This window comes from Eschscholzia californica, unplaced genomic scaffold (assembly GCF_041429995.1).
Source record: "Eschscholzia californica isolate CP2 unplaced genomic scaffold, dmEscCali1.0.p SCAF_2, whole genome shotgun sequence".
Classification (NCBI taxonomy): Eukaryota; Viridiplantae; Streptophyta; class Magnoliopsida; order Ranunculales; family Papaveraceae; genus Eschscholzia; species Eschscholzia californica.
The window spans coordinates 36,511,342-36,532,456 of NW_028238309.1; the positions used below are offsets into that span (position 1 = coordinate 36,511,342).

The 21,115-nt window shown below is 36.0% G+C and overlaps 1 protein-coding gene across 2 annotated transcripts; it reads right to left on the reverse strand.

Annotated features, from left to right (window-relative positions):
- Positions 1-136: 136 nt before the first annotated feature.
- Positions 137-7,577, reverse strand: LOC147557642 (vacuolar-sorting receptor 7-like). Of its 2 annotated transcripts, none has more exons than XM_086658499.1 (13): positions 6,805-7,577; positions 4,210-4,902; positions 4,032-4,120; positions 3,774-3,843; positions 3,151-3,234; positions 2,972-3,048; positions 2,787-2,868; positions 2,241-2,323; positions 2,095-2,158; positions 1,501-1,629; positions 1,028-1,131; positions 751-856; positions 137-475 (listed from the first exon to the last, which is right to left on the reverse strand). In XM_086658499.1, the coding sequence occupies exons 1-12, from the start codon at positions 7,100-7,102 to the stop codon at positions 755-757; spliced, it is 1,875 nt and encodes a 624-aa protein (XP_086514625.1). In that variant the 5' UTR covers positions 7,103-7,577; the 3' UTR covers positions 137-475; positions 751-754. The 2 variants fall into 2 exon arrangements, with proteins under 2 accessions (XP_086514625.1, XP_086514626.1); XM_086658500.1 differs by having other exon boundaries at positions 137-470; positions 6,805-7,504.
- Between the last annotated feature and the right edge of the window lie 13,538 nt (positions 7,578-21,115).

Below are 21,115 nucleotides of genomic sequence, written 5' to 3' on the forward strand. Positions count from 1 at the left end.
TCTTCATCTTCTCCTTAACCTCTCTTCAGACATCGCTACTCCGTTACCATGTAGCAGTAGGTGTTGTTCCTCCACTTCCATAATGGAGCCTTTCTCAAGCAAACAAAAATAGCCAAACACACATTATAAAATTTCATTTATTTTTCTTTGCTATATTTGCTGTATAAACTATTCTATCAAATTCGGTATTATTCCTCAAACCAACCTTTTTACATTAAAGAGTTTTATTTACTTCTAGACAGAAAATAAAAAAGGATAACCCAAAAACAAAAGAAAGAAAGAAGGATATCAGTTCTTCAACAGACCTTACATAATCTTTATCTTTTTTTTTTTCTGTTAGACTAATGTGTGTAGAAATGATTTAGTCACAAGGGAAGAGCAGAATCGACAAGAAAATCAGCTGCTGCATCATCCGTTCGTGATTCATCCTTCTCATTTCTCCTTCCCTCTACTTAAACTTCTCATTGCTTCTGATCTAGATAACAACACCAAATACACATTTGTTAGATGGAGCTCGAAAATAAAATAAAATAAATGAAAAAGAACGAGTACAGAAAGAAACAAGAATTTCGCCTATGCAGGGAGAGGGAGTCTCACAGAGTCACAATACGAGTAGTTAGGAGGAAGAGATTGAGGAACTACATTCTCGTATGGGTGGAAAAATACTACTAAAAAATGATAAGTAGGTGTAATTCAAGAACGGGTCGGAATTGAAAATAGTGAAAGATTGAAGTGTAGGTAATAATATACCTAATTACACTGTTGAAGCTTCTCGTAGAGGTTGGATCTCGTTCTGCTGGTTGTCGAGTGGCATGTACTGAGACATTATAGCCATGATTTCGGAGTCCATGTACGACTGCAAATTAAAAAAAAGGTTTGAGGGCAGTTACCATCAAATCGTGCAATCAAACATAAGGAGAGATGTATATGAAGATAAATGACATCTATAGATCAAAAATGACATGATAATTATGACAAGAAGGAACACATTTTGGGTCGTTAAACCATAGTCTTTCAGCGTACATACCCTTAGCCTGTATTTGTAGAAGATATAACCTGCCATGCCAGCACCAACTACTCCAGATAACACCAAGAATGTAAGGAACCATCCAAATTTTGATGAATTCCGGCCTGTATATAATAGATGAACTTTGGTCAAGACAACTATAAAAAGGGGATGACGAAGGATCTTACTAAAGACTTATCGATGGATAAGAACGTATTCATGTATTTATCGAGGAGTCAAGCATTATCATTTATTTGTATGATCTTAATCCTTGTCAGATTTTGATTATAACTTTCACCCGAGTAGTGTACAATAACATCAACTACGATATTCCTAAAGAGTCAGGATTCACTATAGTTACACCATCCTGTGGGACTGACATGAAGATCATAAAGCACTGTGACTTTTGTGAGGCTAAACTTTATAGAGCGACAAAATAACAGACAAAAAGTACTAGTGCAGCTATAAACTTAAATGTTGCACAATTGGCTTACCAATACATTCGTCCTGCTCCCTTATGTAGAGACGATCCCCTTTGCATTTGCAGTCGTATGAACCCCATGTATTCTTACAAGTACAGCTATCACATTGACAAGCAAGACCGTCTTTGCATTCATTAATATCTGATGCATGACCCAGAGAAATATTACAGTTTCTAATGTGCATAAGAGGAGAAGCTGAAACATAGTGGATGTTACGAAATCACATTTTAGTATCTATGTAACATCGGTACTTGGTTTTATTGTCTTTTAGCCAGTCAAACAAGGATACTCGTACCACTACTTGTAAATGTTGGATGCTATTAGTCATTGAAATGGGTATAATGTGAAATTTTACATGTATATATTATGTGTGCTTGTATAAAATCCTTTTAGATCCATAGAATACAACTCTAGGCTAATGTCGTTCACGATGTAGTTTGCCGAAGGTTGAAAGGAAATTAAATAATTGTAGGTAAGTCCAAGTTGTTAGATTTTTTAGGTTCTGGTATCAGACACCTTGTATTGTCGTCGGACACTAGTACCGGTATCAATGTTACATAGGCTAAAATTACCCAAAAATCGGAAGAGAGAAGAAAAAAAAACTACCTTCACAATTCTGACCATCTCCACGAAAGCCATGTGGGCAGTGACAACCTGTTAAATGAGATTCCTGTTTCACATGAGAAGAATTAAAAAATGACACCTAATGAAAGCGATCGGCACTGAAAAAGATACGGATAATAGCAACGAACCGAGCAAGCTGAAAAGGTTTGTCCATTTTTTGTGTCTGACCAGCAACCACCATTGTTCATTGTACATCTTGCAGGTCCCACAGCTGTCAATAAATACATAAGTTTGTAAGTTGACTCAAAAGAACAATTACGAATATCACCTACTCCAAAAATTCTCCAATGAATGAGAAAGATGTTGAATATGACTATTCTATGTTTATTCGAGAAGGTCAATGAAGGAGTATGCGTCTAAGACTCTTTGTTGGTGAATTTTCTTGCATACCAATGCAATGGGTTTGACGGGAAGCAAATAAAATATTACAATCTAAAAAGATGTAGGATTGACATTCATGATTTTCTTGAATGATAATGCCAACATTTACCTTCTACCATGTTAGCATCAAAGAGTCCTTCCCAAGAATGTATATACGATTCAAATGTCCTAACTCTAGTATATCGGGTTTTTTGCAGAACGTAGAGATAAATTATACAGTCACGTATACTGACGAAGACCTGAAGTTACACGGACTAAGATATTAAGAGTCCAATATAGAAAGAAAAAGTTACCTTCACAAGATCTATAACCATCGCCACGATATTGGACACCACTAACAACTGGGCATTCACAGACTCTGCCCCTGAAAGTATCCTACGAATGGAAAGAAGTAAACCCAAATTAATCCGACTCTGCTACTGCTTCCAAAAGACCAAATTTTGCGGAAGCATACTTCTATTAAGTAACTTTTCAATACCTTGCAAGCAGTTACGTTAGATCGTGGGTCACGCCAACAGCCACCATTGTGTTCCAGGCACTCGTTAGTCTCAATATCTGTAACAACAAGAAAAGAGAGAAACAATGTATCATAAGATATGTGAATCCAAGTACAAGATTAACTTTTGTATTATTGAAAATAGAAACAAGAAATTCAACCTCCACTCAAGCAAATTGGAGGATCAGTCATTTCCTTAAATCCTGCACAGATAGCCTTCAGCACGGCAGTTCTTTCCAACTTTCCTGTTGAAACACATCAAAAACTTCCAAGAGATTAGTATGATTTGAACATCTAGTGCTACTCAGAAGAAAAAAAACACTGATTTTCCATTTCGAGTTGGTGTTGTTACCAGGCTGCTCAATCATTGCTAGTTCACCTAGCCTAAATTAAAATTCCTCGTAGTCCATTGTGGTAATCTTTCATGGAAACCAAATTTACTAAAGGTCCAAGAAAATTTTAAGGTTCCCTAGTAAGATTTGCATGGGTTTGCAGAGATTTGCAAAGGTTTGAACAGGATTGCCTGGTTAAGGTTTGCATAATTTGCAAATTTTTGCGCTTGGTTTCACGGGTTTGAAAGTTTTCCACATGTTTGTAGATGTTTGTAGAGGTTTCCACAAAAAAAAAATATGGGCATGGCTTTCTAACCAAAACCAGCACAAAATTTGGTCCTCAGCTAAATTTCTCCCCTTTCGGCCGCTTAAAACAATTCTGGGACAGAAATGCAGAATGACTAGAAACTAACATTAAGAATATACGAAGGGGTGGCCATCCCATAACAAACCTCGATATTGAGCATTATTAATGACAAGTGTAGGTAAGATGGTAACATCACCACGATTTCCTCGGCCAACCTATATTTCACAAAAAAATGGCTGATGAATTAACTAATAAGGCCCGCTGATAAACATATTCAGAAACATAATTTCTTGATAATTGCTTCTCAACCACTCTATAAAAGTATTAAGCTTGTCAAATATGACCATATGCCCCATACCTTTTAATCTGAGAATCGTGAACAAAACTAGAGGGAAATTAATACCTGCAGATCTTGCTCAGTCTTCAAGATTGGATTATCAACATCAGCAGTAGGGTCTCCCATGCATTTTAGAATCTTCTCGACTGGCAAACCTGATTGATCGGATTGAGACTATTAAAACATGAGCAAGTACGGAAATATCTTAATTTCTATGTTTAGTCTCCTTTCTAGCAGTACATACCTAGTGATCTCATCACATCCTCAGCACATTCTTTGCTATATCTCTTCTCCTTCATCGAACACCTAATGTGAAAATCTGTCACATAATCCCACCAAACCCAGGATCGGTTGGTCTCGTTGCTGACTCTATGTACACAAAGTTGTCGTAAGTTCTCAATAACCACATCTTTCCCATCATAGCCCTCTCCAAAGTTTTGCTCAGGGTCGGGTGCACAATATCTCCCATGGTTTATGCACTGAGTTTTGCATTGCTTACTAAGGAGGAACGCCTCAGGACAATACCAAGTTATATAATGTGGTGTAAATTGAGTGTAGCCACCTTTCTCGAGAATCTGAGCATGACCCTTGAAATTCTTCACAAAACTCATCTGTTCATCACACCGGGCCCCACACTCGTCGTTACTGTTTGTCCAGAGCTCATACTCGACTCTCTCATCAGGATGAGGCATCGACTCTGTCCAGTCCAATTTTATTAATACATCATCCCCCTTTGCCAAGGCTTTCTTCAAGCTTTCACCAAAAGACCTATCTATCAAAGCCGAAGGTATTCTTATCTTCTCAATGTAACCTTCAGAATCTTTATTCTCCTCAGGAGAATCCATAGTTATCAGGGGCTCATCTATGTTATCAGCTACTAGAACTGCTGCTGCTCCAGCCTCTTGAGCATTCCATACCTTCAAAGCGAAGTAGCACTCTGGAGAGCAGAAACAAAAAAATCAAGAAAAACCCGTTTCTAAATACTCAAGAGTTTAAGCGAGAAAGAAGATAAAATGTTTTGCTTCACCCATCAAATGAAGTGGTTTGATTTATGGATAAACTATAAATATTACCAAATAATACTTATAACAAACTCTGTTTGCAACATTAAATAGAGAATACGAATTGAACATGGAATTAACGTAACGAATACATAACTTAACAAATCACAGGAACAAAGCCTTGTGGGATCCAGTTCTGGAGAGGATCAATAGGAAACTATCAGCTTGGAAGGAAATAACTTTATCGAGAGGGTTGAAGCTTACAATAATCAAGGCAGTAATTTCAGCAATGCCCAGTTACTACCTCTCCCTTTATGTTATTCCTACTGAAGTATTAAAGATTATTGACAAGAAGATGTGTGACTTCTTCTGGGATGATAAAGAAGAGCGCAGACGCATGCATTGGGTGGCCTGGCCCATCATCCGTAAAGACTTGAAGCAAGGGGGCCTAGGCATCAAAAATCTCAGAAACATAGACAAAATACTGCTATCGAAATGGATATGACAGTTCGCAGCCCTATGGAGAAATATTATCGCTAAAGGTATGGGGAGTCAGAGGAGGATTGGATCAGAGACAGGATGAAACAACCTTATGGGTGTAGAGTTTGGAGAGCCGTCCAGAACAGGGTGGAGGACTTCATAAGGGTCACTAAGGGGAAGCTTGGGAACGGTCAGAAGATACAGCTCCGCAACGACTTTTGGTGCTCAACCATAAGGTACCCCACCTATTAACATCTTATCCAACTCTAAAGACGATCAGTCAGCCAAATCTTTAACAATAATCAGGGATGTTGGGATCTGAAGCTCAGAAGGAACCTAAGCGATTGAGAAACCCCAATTTTCACAGACTTGATGGAAGTCAAAGAGGGCTACCGACTCAATAATATTGAAGACGCAAGAGTTTGGAAAAAAGGGGAGGAAGACTATTTCACCGCAAAAAATCTGTATCACAAAACCAACCACAACAAATAAGAAATCATCTTCTTTCTGAGAACTTTGATCTGGATAAAACCCATTCCTCCAAGAGTAAGTTTGAATCTTTGAGCAGCTTGCCTTCAGGAACTCCCAACAGTGAACCAGCTGAATTTCAGCGGTTTCTACTTGGTTAATAGGTGTCCGTGCCCTCCGTAGTCGATCAAAAGTCATCGAACAATGAGAGATCTTGAGAAAAAGGAGCAAGGAAAGGAAATTTGGAACTTGGTCCAAAAACCATCATTTGGTGCACATGGAAAAACAGAAATAGTCTAGTAGTAGAAGAGGACGTCAAACGAATTCTATTTCATTGGAGCAGAAATCAAATCATTTTATGATTTCGTTCATAATCAAGAGACTTAATGCAGTGACATGTAACTTTTCGTAATCAAACCCTTTTATGAAGTTTTCAATAAATATATTCGAATTTAATACAAAAAAATTAACAAATCACAACAGTTAATACATCCCAATAAGGGAGAAAAATTTAATGAATTAATATGTATAGATCCACATCAACAACTTTAAATCAAAACTACCCTTTATCATGATTGATTATATCAGTTCAAAAACCTTTCTTTGATATTAAACAATCTTTATTGCTAATGAAACATGCATGAATCACAAGAATTAAATAAAAAAAATACCTAATCAATCACTCAAATGGTTTTCTAATTTAAGAGATTATGAATCCAATAAATTATCACAGCAATAAAGATTGAACCAATAAATTTAACACCCACCCATTATTAAAATCTTGATGATGATTTCATATGAGAAAAATTAATTTAGAATCAAATTGAATGAAATCAACAGAAATTGAATTTATTAGTTGCATGTTTATAAAGAAGATGAAGAAAACAAACCTCCACGATCAAGGAGAAGAATGGTAGGAGAAGAAGAATGAGATTTAAAAGGTGTATCACCATGAAATGAATCACAACCAGTAGATGATTTATCAGGGAAAACAACAGAACCCATCATAGTTCCTCCATAATCAGGAATACCAAAATTCCCTATAGCACTATCATGTTTAGAACGAAGATGATCAGGTGATAAAACGGATATGCTACTCTTCTCCACCACAAATCTACCATCAACAAAATGAAAATCTCTGAAATTTATTAGAAAGATCGTCCATAGTAATAAATATTTCATACCCATTAATTAATCCTCTCTAATAAGTGTTTCTTTCTGTTCTGTTCTAGAGAGAGAGAGAGAAAGAAAGAGAGAGAGGGGGGAATGGAAAGAAGAAGGTAGTATTGTAGGTGAGCTTAGTCAAGTAGAGAGAGAGAGAGAGAAATGAGGGAAGAGAAGAGCAATTGTCGCTTGTTCAGAATGGGTCTCCAGGTGGGGGGAGAGAGTCTAGAGAGAGAGAGAGAGACAGAGTCTAGAGAGAGAGAGAGTCTAGAGAGAGAGAGAGGTAATTAGGCTTAAAGCTTACTCTTTGTCTCTCTGTGAATATGCTTAATGTATAAGTGTGACGTAAAAGAAACGACATGGAAGTAGTTGACGGGGTAAGCGCAACTACCATGGAAGGAGCCAATTGATAGAGATTGATGAGGGAGAAAGGTTTGAAGAAGAGCAAGTCTTTTAGAGAGAGAATATTTATTTTTAAGTTATTTGAAATATCCATTTCTTTATGAAAAATGACCAACAACTCCCAATTTTCCAAGATGAAGACAGTCTAAGTGCCATGATGGATGAACTTGCCACGTAACACAAACTTAAAGTTGACATGTCAAGTAATAAGAGCATCAAAAGTTTCGCAATCTCTTTTTCTGTTTTTTTTGTGAGATTTTGACTACGATATATGCTATTCGTTACAAGACATTGATGAATCATGAAGATGTAATAAGCACGATAACCACCTAATTTGAACCAAGAATGAAAGAAGCCTAAAGTCCAACAACAAAGAGGCCTAAAGCCCGACAAATTATTACATTATTTATAGCTAAATTACATAGGATAAATCTTGAAGACAAACTGGTTCCACCGGGACTCTATCTCACGACCTCATGGACTTTAGAGGGGTGTCCAATCGTTGCATTAAAGGCTGGTGGACAGTTCCGAAAACTATTAGTACTCAGATGAATAGATCAATGCACTCTTTATTTTCTGGGAAGTTCACAATGGTACCAAAATTAATATTTAGAATGATTATTGGATCTCCAAACATCCTCTTCCGATTCCAAACCATCACAACTCTCCGTTACTCTTGGTCTCCCAACTGATTCGTAACAATAACTGGGACACTTATGTAATCTCTTCCATCTTTGACTCTACCGTAGGAAACATTATCAATTCTATACCCATTCAGGAGGAAGGTCAAGATACGGTCAGATGGTCTTAATCAAGTCAGGTATTATGAGGGCAGTTCGATGTATCACCATTTAGCGATTGTAAACCAAAATGACTCGCATGATAATATTAATTGAAACTTTATATGGAAAATTAATATTATCCCACGCAGATGGTCTTAATCAAGTCTTAGTTGTCAAGTGTCAATGAAAGTTCTCTTTCCTAAGTGTCAATACAGAGACACTCTAAAAAAAATTTGTCTCTAATGGAGATCTCTAAAATACCTCTACTTAATGCACATGTCACTCTTCAATTCAATCGATAAAAAATTGTTAAACAACAAGAGTTTTTATTGGTTAGAATTTTAAAGTGACACTTAGAGAGTCTCAAGGAGATACTCTAATTTTAGAGTGTCTCACTTGAGAGTCTCTATTAATAAATGCTCCGCAATCATAGTGTCTAGTTAAGTGTCTCATTGGAGAAGATTTTTTAACAAAATCTCTAAAAAATCCTAAGTGACACTCTAAGTGTTAGAGTTTGAGTGTCACATCGGAGATGCTCTAAGAGAATGTCCAATGCAACATTTGAGAAAACTTTACAAATGATACGTGTCAAATGTGAAAGGTAGATGCCTAAATTGTCTATTTCTTACTTTTTTTTTGTTGAACTTATCTATTTCTTACTTGGTCATTTATAGATACAAAAACTCTAAAACTTCTACACTGCAACCCTCATAAAAAATTTAAAAATTATATTTTACCTACAAAATTAAATGAATTGATTAGCGGCATATTCATGTTTGGATGAGGTTGATATTTGGTATTTAGTTCAATGACATAGTTAAAAAATAAAATGGGAGATTTGTTGTTTGGATCCCTTTTCGTATAATTGACTTGCTATTTGGACTTCTTTTTTCAGTGTTGCACTTTGGACTCCCTTTTGACGAAATCAACCGAGAATATTCCATATTTAAAATAATACTTACAAAAATACCAACTCTACCCTTACAAAGTCAATTGTAGTTTTGAACCCATGTCTCTCCCCCCTCTTTACTTGTCCTTTCTAGAACCAACATTTAAATCATGTCTGGATGCTTGTTCAGGTGTTTCGGGAGAGGGCTTTATTGTATCAAATGTATATATAAGTGGTTGTGTTTAATTGAGACTAATAATAAAAAAAACCATCACGTTTATTTTATACCAATTCATTTCCCTGTTAAATAAACTCTCTTCTTAAGATTCTACTTGTATTCCGATCTCATCCTCAAAGACACAGGGAAAGAGAAAAAAATACTCCAGATTGATCGAGAACACTCTGAGGTTTCTAAAGGACAGTTGTTGCAAGCACCTCAATTAATTGATACTTCTTAAGATTTCACTTTGAAATCACCTCTCCGGTTCTTTTTTTAAATCAAATCAGTGGGTATCCATCTCAATTAATTGGCACATCAAATTAGTGGGTGTTACTCAAATTTTAATTTCTCTGAATTGAAGGTGCCTCAAGGAATTAGTTAGCATATTGTATCATCTAAGAAAGCTTACCTCTAAACAAAATCTCTCTCTATAACTCTAACAGTTCACCTCTCTTCTCTCTCTACCAACCTACGTCTCTCTCTCTAACAAATCATCTCCCTTTCTATCTCTACAATATCTCTCCCTACACAGTTTTTGTGGCAAAGTAAAAAACTTAGGAAGCTTCCTTAATTATATTAATCCTCAGTAGGATGAATTTAGATTATTGTTTCTTTGGTGAGTGTTGTTAAATGAAGAAGAAAATCTGAAGATGACCCCAAACTACTTGAGTTAAATAAATTGGGGGAGTCCAAACTCCAATATTGATTATTTAAGGGCAAAGTAGGAATTTTTTAAGCATAACTTTAGAGACAAAATATTCCCAAGTGATTCCATCAAAAGGGAGTCTAAAGTGCAACATTAGAAAAAATGAATCCAAACAGCAAGTCAATTATATGAAAGGGGGCCCACACAGCAAATCTCTGTAATAAAATTGTAAAAGATTGTTTGACTTTTATTTTTTCATTTAATAACAAGATTACATTACCCTGATGGCTTTGACAAAAAGTCATTAACGATTTTGATAGGATTCTTAAAAGTCGTACGCAAACTACCTTACACGTCACTAATTATACCTTTAATAACTCAAATTCAATACCCATTGTTTCTAATGTGAATTGAACGTGGAACTTTTAAGATTTTGAAGTATGTATTATTATTTTTTTTGAAACTATTCATTATATTAAGAACTTAAAAAGTTATTACAGTACATATTTACTAAAAGGAAAGGAACATTCTTCCACGTTTTCGTTATGTGCTTCTTTCTAGCCCACTTCGCTAGTTTGTCTGCCTGCGAGTTGGAGCTCCTTCCTGTGTATTTGAATCGGACTATCTCAATTTTGTTTCTGATCTCTTGAATTCTTCGTATATGTATCATCGATTGCCACTGAACTGCGTATCTCTTGTTATTTATGTTGCTGATTAAGTTAAGGTTGTCACTTTCTATTATAATGTAACTGTAGTTGTGTTTTTCCCCCCATACTAAGCCGTTTAAGATAGCTATAGCTTCGCTTTCTTCACTATTCCTTGCCCTGGATGTTGTGGCGTGAGCTTCTATGAATTTGGATTCTGCGTTGTGTATTATTAGGCTTGTTCAGATGATGGATTCGATATTCGTAAATGAAGCGTCTACATTAATTTTGAGGAAAGGCGTATCTGGGGTTATTTATTTTGAGTGTCTACATTAACTTTGTCGGGTTGTTTTTCTTTTCCTTTTGAGCGTTTTTCGGAAAAGTTGTTATCATGTTGATCATTGTGCTTGGAGTATTTATTTTGTGTTGAAAGTAATGGTCACATCGTGTTTTCCAGATGATCCAAAGAATAGTGGCATCGTGTTTTTGAAGTATGTATTAGTTGACTAACAGTTGTTGGTGGGTTGACGTTAGATAAAAGGTTGGTTATTTCATTAGATAGATAAATACGTGTATATATTTGACTAAAAACTGAGAACAATGTCATTCTATCATAATACACTAGGTTTCCTCCCCATCCTACGTACGGGGAAGATCCCTCTTGGCTAACGCCTTTGAGGAAGAGAAAAATAAATTTAAATTACAACATAAATTACATTAACTTCCCTTAATTTGTAAATCATATTCCTAAATCAATAGAGGAGAGATAACCGTGTGTTTAAAGAGGAGAGGGAAAATTGTATTCATGGAAGAAATATCACTAACTGAAAAGATTTGATAAAAAAATTGGGAGATTTAATTTCAATTTTAAGTGAAATAGTTAAGAGAGAAATTAGGAATATATGGGAGAGTGGGTTAGTTATTTAGATCTCTCCCACGATTTTCTACTGTAAAGTTGGTAGTTTCTAAGATGTAATCCGTGGGAGAAAAAAATAGGGAGAGAAATATGTGGGTAGTTATTCTAACCAATTTTGATTGATTTACATAGATACCCTTGTTTTTAGTGTATTTACATAAAAAGATTTTATATTATCCGTCGGATGTGTTCCCAACTAAATCTCTAAAATAAAATGGACGACCAGACTTATCCCCTGAATAACCGACTGATCTGTTTTAATATAATAGATGGCATGAGTCGGTCCATTTTTTTTCCTGTTGACCCACATGAAAGTGACCTTAAGTAGGAGAAAAAAAATTGTTTTAACAAAAAAGTGGTAGAGAAAAACTTGTTTCAACAAAAACAAAAGTGGTAGAGAAAAACTAACTTCTACCCTTATCTCACTTTTTTTTTAATATATTTTCTTAATGATTATTTAATTTGACACATGTTATGACTAGTATTTTAAATAACGGTGGTAGATGTCATAACATTTTGACCTATTCTGCCATTTAATTTTAAGAGCCTGTTTGTGTGAGGGGTCGAAATCGCGGGTCAAGAAGTCAATAAGACCGGGTCATTGACCGGAAATCAAACCTTCACTTGTTAAAATTTTTACGGGCACTTTGGGCTTACCCTGTGACAAGAGACAGAACACATGTGACCGTAAGAGCCCTGAGACACCGGGATGGTGTCGGCCTAAGGGGGCTCCGACGATCAAGTCAGTAAGCTTGTAAGAGAAGTAATAGATGCTGAAGTGATATCCCTGGAATATTACCGTTGAGGAGAATGGTCGGATTTTAGGCACGACTCGTAGAATGGTCGGGGCTCGATCTCTACGGATTGACTGACTTGGTCGGAGGGAGATTATGGCAGCATATGAGGTCTGTCTTTGGCTAAGGCAACCCTGGTGAGGTTTGCCTTGGTCGAGGGTATGAACCGTAAATAAAGTGGAAAGTTGAGTCTGGCCTCGTAGTTAATCATGTGGGTGAAGTAAGGAAGGCCTGACCTCTAGGAGAGATAAAGTAACTTGCCTACTTTGGTCGTCAGGAGAGAGAGCGATAGATCGCCCTTGCTTGATAGAACGCTCGTCTGGTCATCCAGGAGAGAGAAAGGTAAGTCACCCTTCCTTGATAGAAAAGTCATTCGGTCGTCCAGGAGAGAGAGGTAAGTCGCCCTTCTTTGATAAAACGGTCATCTGGTCGCCCTTCCTTGATAGAACGATCTTTTGATCGTCCAAGAGAGAGAACTATAGGTCGCCCTTCTTGACAAAACGGTCGTACGGTCGACCTTACTTGATAGAACGACCGTTTGGTCGTCCAGGAGAGAGAAAGGTATTTCCGAGAGGTTTGGACAATCGACGAAAGAGAAACTGGTCGGTTGATTGGCCGAGGGTGCGACGTATTTGGTGATCATGACTCGATATGTTTGTCGATGTTTAAGTGTTACAGTCGCAAGCTGGATGTTCACTCTGTATGAGAGAGAGATTAGTGGGTTGTGTTGTATATGATCCAATGTTTAGATGTCGGGTGTATTCGTTGATCGCCAGATGATAGTGTTAATTCTATACTCGATGTTTTTGCCAATTACCAGATGATCTTGGGATGTATGACAGTGATGTCAGATGAATATGGGGTATGTTATGCCATAACCAGATCATCCATATCATCTTCCTCTTGACCCTTTTATAGTGTTGGTGGTCGACCGTCACCTGGCGTGAGCTGTCGTCTTCAATGTGGTAACGCATGGAGCTGTCACCATTAGTACGAATACTGTAACCCCTTAACAGGTATATCCGGGATCTTCAATGACTGTAACTTCTCCCAACAGATATACAAAGGGATGTATGCTGAGGAGGTGAGGGTGAACCTCTTTACCAGGGTTGGATGCGCTTTTGTACTTTGGCGTTGCTTCGGGGTGCTCGAGGATAAAAGGGTCGGGCCCATTAGCCATTAATTCATGGGCTTGATCACCGCGTAAGTCCGTTAATCGTGGAAATCTAGGGGCGCTCCTGGTGACGTATTTTGGCCCATACAATTTGTTACACGGGAAAATAAGCTGACAAAAAAATTTAATTTTTCGCTGTTAGATTGGACCAAATGAGTGTCAAAATCGAATTCCTGTGACAAAAAAATATGAAAATTACCTAGATTATTATACCACCAAATAGGTGGGAAATCAAGTTTCTCACTTTCATCCAAACTTACGTTCTCTCTCTCTCTCTCTCTCTCTCTCTCTCTCTCTCTCTCTCTCACCTCCGCATGTCTCTCGCCATAGGTCTACTCTCATATCTCTTATTCACTCTCAATTCTCAAACTCCATCTCTTTCATCCTCAATCGAAAAATCAAGTTTCTGAGATCCCTCTTTCACCTTAATTCCACATATCTCAACTACAATAGAAATGAGGGATGAAGTAGAATCATAACAACATATCTTAATAGATCTTAGAAACGAGAAACTCAGACTTCTAAGAATCTCCTTTCTTATTAGGGTTTTGAAGTTGGAGCAAAAGAGATTGGTGTCTACTTTTGCCTTCAACTGGTTCACTCTTCATCTAAGAAGTTGAGCAAAATAGATCTTAGCAACAAAAAACACAGATACTTTTAAATCTTCATGTAAGATGTGCCGTTTTTAAAACATGAGTTTATGGGTTATTCTCTCTATGAAACATACAAACAAAACCGTCCATACTTTTAAATTTTTCCATATTCACAGAATCATCAAGTGAAGCATTTTTATGTGGATAAGCACTTCCCTTCTCTGAATGATTTCACAACTAAGAAGAAGAAGATGATGAAATTAAAAAAGTAAAGAAGAGAAGACGAAATCCTAAAGAATAGAAGAGTTCAACCCTAATCTATCTCTCTATCTATGACATAGTAAATTGATTTGGGGAAAAAAATATTTGGGAAGAAGACAAGACAAAAGTCTAAAGGTGACATTCAATGGCCCAACTGTACAAAATTTTTTAAAGGCATCCCTCACTTTCCCTACATCCCTACTAAACACTTGAATGTTAATTTCACATTTGAAAATGGTGTTCTCTATCTCACGAGAAATACTTGGTTTTCACACCCAAACGTCTTCCCATGTACCAAACAGACCCTAAGACAAATATGGTTCCAATGTATCCAAAATACTAGTTCCAAATTATTACAATTAGTATGTGTTGTTTTATGTTAATATAGGCATCAGATGGGTCAGTTCAGTTTGTATAGTTCCAAAATACCGAATTGAAGTGAAATTTAAAACATTTGGCTTGGTTCAGTTTAGTTGGCAAAGTGATTGGTTTTTGATCGATTAAGTTTGGTTCGACTAGTTCAATTTATCTCTACTTAATCTTTGGATTGTTATACTTACGTAATAATCTGATTGTGTTTGCACACCAGAATGCACACTATAATGCCTCTAATAGAACACCCAAGAAAAACTCTTCTAGATGTCAAGTGTCAATTCAAATTCTTTTTTCTAAACGACAAAATAGGGGTATTCTAAACTTTTTATGTCCCCAATAAAAATCTTCAAAATAAATATATTTAGTATACATGTCATTTGATAGGCCTAAAATAGGTCTTTTCTCGCAAGTATACGGGGTCAAGTTATAGTAAGTTAGTAAATTCGTGAATCGTCCCAAGGGATAGGTAGGCATTTTCGGATATTGAAGGCGAGTTTAACCCAATAATCAAGATGCCAATAACTACTTAGACTAAGACACACACACACCCTACTTTCATACATTTGATGATTGATTTTTAATAAATACAAAGACAAATAAAACTAACTAAACTATGTAAGAGAAAGGTGAGAAGATATCTAAGGTTATAAAATCCACCGCATAATTTTACTTTATAAAACAAGCACTTAATTACTTAAATCTCTTTTGTATTTACTCGGGATCCAATATAGTGAACTATTTGGATTCCGGATGATGTTCTAGATAAAACAATTTTATAATTACTAATTCTAATTGTCTTCCTTATAGAGATTCAGATCACTTAACTAATATTCATCATCTAAAAAGCATACTCCATCTAACAACCTAACGAAAGTATGAAATATCTAATTATGAGGCATGAGTAATGGAAAGAAAATTCAATCCATATAGATAAACAATAAATAGACATCAAAACACATCAAGGGATTTAATTAATCAAGAACAAGTATTACAAAGATCCGAAATGGGTTTCATCTACAACTTTAGATTGCTAAATTAACTATACATGGAATCTAGAGTAACATTCATTGACATTGTAAAATAAATGAAAATATTAAGAAATTAATGGAAAGAAATCACCAAGAATGTTCAAAATCCATATACTCATGTATCTCCATTTTGTCCAAGATTTGCTTCATTTGTGCTCAAGAATTTTACTCCAAGAATTCTAATTAATAGCTATTTTATTGCCACCCAAATATGAAAAAGAAAGAGAAGGAACAAATTATATGTAGAAAGAAGTTGGAAAGAAGAGATGAAGGGGGTAAAGATGATAGAAGAATATGGAAGGATGAAGGTAAAGACTATTAATGGAAGAATAATAGTGGTAAAGAAGAAGTAGTACTAGTATCAATAAGAAGAGGAAGGAGTAGTAAGAAGAAGAAGACTAGCTACTACCATTAATGCTAATGAGAGGGATTGTTCAAGTCTAGGTTTTAATGGGGGAACAAGTGCTATTAAATAGAGTTAGGATTTGTGTAGAATTTATTGGTAAAAGGGTGGAAATATGAGGGTTACTTTTGGAATTCTAGGGATTTAAATGAGAAAAACCCCTAAATGAACAAGTGACCCCGGCGGCGCATTTTGGCGCTCTTTAAGATAAATCCGTTAATGATCTAACGGTGGGCGTTCAATGCGCGAGATCTTAATAGATCCGTTAAGATCTGACGGTCAACATGGCACCCGAAAACCAACAGACAAATATGACTGTTGGGAAGCATCCATTATTTTCTAAGGCACCTGTCTGAAGTGTCACCAATACTTCTATAAATACCAAACAGAATCCAGCAAACAAAACACGAAAATTTTTAGCATTCAAAGTTAAGAGCATTTAGAGTTTAAGAAGTCAATTCATCTGTCGTTCTTACTGCTTGTTCTAAGTTCGCACGCTTTCAGAGAAACGAAGTACTCTCGTCGTCATACTGAAAGGTACAGCCGTTGTATCCTGGGAGACAAACATCTTACTGGTTCTAGTACTAATACCAGGGTGTTCACTGTCTTAAGGAAAGAGACAACTCGACTCGGCTTTTCTCTCTCTAACCTTCTTTTTATTAATCTTTGTTTGATTATACTAGTTTTACTTTTTAAGTTTTAGACATAAAAGTGTTATCTCTGAATTTATTTCAGAAAGACACAGGAAGGTATATCCTTGTTTTATTAAAACAGGAAGACATAACCCTGTTTTTTCATAATACCAGAGAAACAACAATCTTAAGACAGTGAATCACTTGTTTATATTTTAGTTTTTATGGTTGAAATAGAAAATTAATTTGTTGTGTTAATTTGATTATCAGAAATGGCCACAACAACTGAATCTGCTGTTAAGCAAGTTGGTCCAAATCACGCTGAAAAACCAGAGAAGTTTTCTGGAGTTGATTTCAAACGTTGGCAACAAAAGATGCTGTTTTATTTGACTACTTTAGGGTTAGTCAAGTACCTGTCTGAATGAAAACCGACTCTTGAAAGGGATGGAGATGTTCAGCATGTATCTGCCATTGAAGCATGGAAGCACTCAGACTTTCTATGTAAGAATTACATTCTTAACTCACTGGAAAATGGTTTATACAATGTCTATTATGGTATAGACACGGCTAAGGAACTCTGGGAGACCTTGGCTAATAAATATAAAACTGAAACAGCATGAGTCAAGAAATTTATAGTGGGTAGATTTCTGGATTTTAAAATGACTGATTTTAAACCAGTAATGGTTCAAGTCCAGGAATTTCAACTTCTTTTACAAGAATTGAAGTCTGAAAATATGGTTGCAAACGAATCATTCCAGGTGAGGGCTATGATTGAAAAATTACCTCCATCTTGGAAGGATTTTAAAAACTACTTGAGACATAAGAATAAGGAAATGTCTCTTGAAGAGATTATCCTCAAGTTAAGAATTGAAGAGGATAGTCGTAATGCAGAGAAGAAGATAGAAAAGAATAATTCTTCTGCTGCAAAAGTCAACATGGTTGAGGGTGCGCCAAACCCCAAACAGAAAAGAAAGAGAATGAGACCAGGTAAGCCATCAAAGAAAAATAATGACCGCTTTGATGGTACTTGTCACAATTGTGGCAAAAAGGGTCATTTTGCTAGAGATTGCCGTACTAAAAACGGAAAAATCAATAAGAACAAGAAGGCAAAAAATAATGCCTCTCTTGTGGAAGATGAAGAACTCCAGAACCTATGTGCTTTGGTTACTGGAATGGAGGAAGAAATAGAAGAAGTAACAGAAGACCTTCAGAAACTTAATATATGTAATGTAGTTTCTGAAGTTAACTTGGTTGGTGGAAATCCAAGTGATTGGTGGGTTGATACATGAGCCACTAAACATATTTGTGGAGACAAAAACTTGTTCTCTACATACACTAAAATTCTAGAAGGAGAAACCCTCTTCATGGGAAATGCCTCTACTACTCTAGTTGCTGGGAAAGGAAAGGTGGTCCTAAAATTCACATCAGGAAAAGAAGTTACCCTCAACGATGTATTTCATGCACCAGATATTCGTAAGAATTTGGTGTCTGGTTCCTTGCTTTCAAAAAATGGGTTCAAGCTAGTATTTGAGTCTAATAATTTTGTATTAAGCAAGAGTGGTATGTATGTGGGTAAGGGTTATCTATGTGGGGGGTTATTCAAGATGAATGTAATAACTGTATCTCCAAAAATTATTAATACAGATAATGTTGCTTATATTGTTGTTGATTCTTGTAGTATTTGGCATAAAAGACTTGGCCATGTAAATAACCATTCATTAAAGAAGTTAATGAATATGGATTTAATCCCAAGATTCGAAGTTGACACTAAAGAAAAGTGTCAAACATGTGTCGAGTCTAAATCAACAAAAACTTCATTTCATTCCATAGAAAGAAGTACAGAACCATTAGATTTAATACATAGTGACATATGTGATTTAAAATTGGTTCAAACTAGAGGTGGAAAGAAATACTTTATTACTTTCATTGACGATTCTACTCGTTACTGTCATGTTTACTTACTTAGAAGTAAAGATGAAGCAGTAGAGAAGTTTGAACTTTATAAAAATGAAGTACAAAATCAACTTAACAAAAAGATAAAAGCACTAAGAAGTGACAGAGGAGGAGAATATGAATCTCCCTTTAAAGAATTATGTGCCAAAAGTGGAAATATTCATCAAACGACAGCTCCATACACACCTCAACAAAATGGTGTAGCCAAGCGTAAAAACAGAACCTTAAAAGAGATGATGAATGCTTTGTTACTAAGTTCTGGTTTACCACAGAACTTGTGGGAGGAGGCTTTACTCACAGCAAACCATCTACTAAATAGATTGCCCCATAGAAAAACAGGAAAAATACCATATGAAATATGGAAAGAAAGGAAACCTTCTTTTAAATTCACAAAAGTGTGGGGGTGCCTTGCAAAGGTATTAGTCCCTCTTCCTAAAAGAGTCAAGATAGGACCAAAGACAATAAATTGTGTATATATAGGACCTGCTATGAATAGTGGTGCTTATAGGTTCTTAGTACACAAATCAGAAATATCAGACATTCATCCAAATACTATTTTAGAATCAAGGGATGCTGAGTTCTTTGAACACATATTTCCTTATAAACAAAATTTGGATAAATATTCTGAAACCAGAAAACGTGATAGGGAACAAGATACCCAAATTCCAGAAACATCTCAAAGAGATAGTATGGATGAAAAAGAAAATGAGGTTGAACCTCGAAAAAGTAAAAGGATAAAGGTAGCTAAGACTTTTGGTCCTGATTTTCTCACCTATATGGTTGAGAATGAGCCTCAGACATTCACGGAAGCAATGGCTACCCCAGAAGCTCCATTCTGGAAAGAAGCTGTAAATAGTGAAATAGATTCCATTATGCAAAATCATACATGGGAAATTGTAGATCTTCCACCTGGATGTAAGCCTTTAGGTTCCAAATGGATTGTTAAAAAGAAATTAAAAACAGATGGATCCATTGACAAATACAAGGCAAGGCTTGTGGCAAAAGGTTTTCGACAACGAGAAGGATTGGACTATTTCGATACCTACTCTCCGGTGAGTCGAATAACCTCTATAAGAATGTTAGTATCCTTAGCATCCTTATATAATTTGGAAATTCACCAGATGGATGTGAAAACAGCTTTTTTAAATGGGCAATTAGAAGAAGAAATCTATATGAACCAGCCTGAAGGGTTTGTGGTTCCTGGCCAAGAAAAGAAAGTTTGTAGATTAGTGAAATCACTATATGGGTTGAAGCAGACCCTAAAACAATGGCATGTTAAATTTGATAATACATTATTATCAAATGGATTCCAAATAAATGAATGTGACAAATGTGTCTATGTTAAGAACACAAATAAGGGTGTGTTATTCTGTGTCTATATGTAGATGACATGCTAATTATGGGAAATAACTTAGGTGTCATCAACACTACTAAGAAAATGCTTTCTAAGAATTTCGATATGAAAGATTTAGGAAAAGCAGAAGTAATCTTGGGGATCAAACTTACTAAGACCAGTAAAGGGATAAGTTTATCTCAAACTCACTATGTGGAAAAAATATTAGAAAAATTTAGTAAAAATGATCTCAAGACTGTAGTAACTCCATTAGACCCAAGTATTCATCTTATGAAGAATACTGGGAATGGAGTAAGACAATTAGAATACTCAAGGATTATAGGAAGCCTTATGTATTTAATGAATTGTACTAGACCAGACATAGCTCTTTCGGTTAGTAAACTAAGCAGATTTACTAGTAATCCAAGTAGTACTCACTGGGATGCCATAACAAGGTTGTTATGGTATTTAAGGCATACAAAGGATTATGAACTCCATTATACCAAGTACCCAGAAGTACTTGAAGGATATTGTGATGCAAATTGGATATCCGACCGATGATACAAGATCAACCAGTGGTTATGTATTTACACTGGGAGGGGCTGCCATATCTTGGAAATCTTCTAAGCAAACTTGTATTGCTAGATCAACGATGGATTCAGATTCATTGCTTTGGATAAAGCTGCAGAAGAAGCCGAGTGGCTTAGACAGTTTTTAGAAGATATACCAATATGGCCTAAGCCTGTGCCTGCAATTAAGATTCATTGTGACAATCAAGCTGCGATTGCTCAGGCACATAGTAAAATGTATAATGGTAAGTCTCGACACATCCGTCGAAGACATAATACCGTGAAGCAATTACTCTCTGAAGGAGTTATTACAATAGATTATGTAAAATCTAAAGAAAACCTAGCTGATCCTTTCACTAAGGGACTGCCTAGAGATCTTGTAATTGCTTCATCAAGGGGAATGGGTTTACTGCCTAAAGTAAA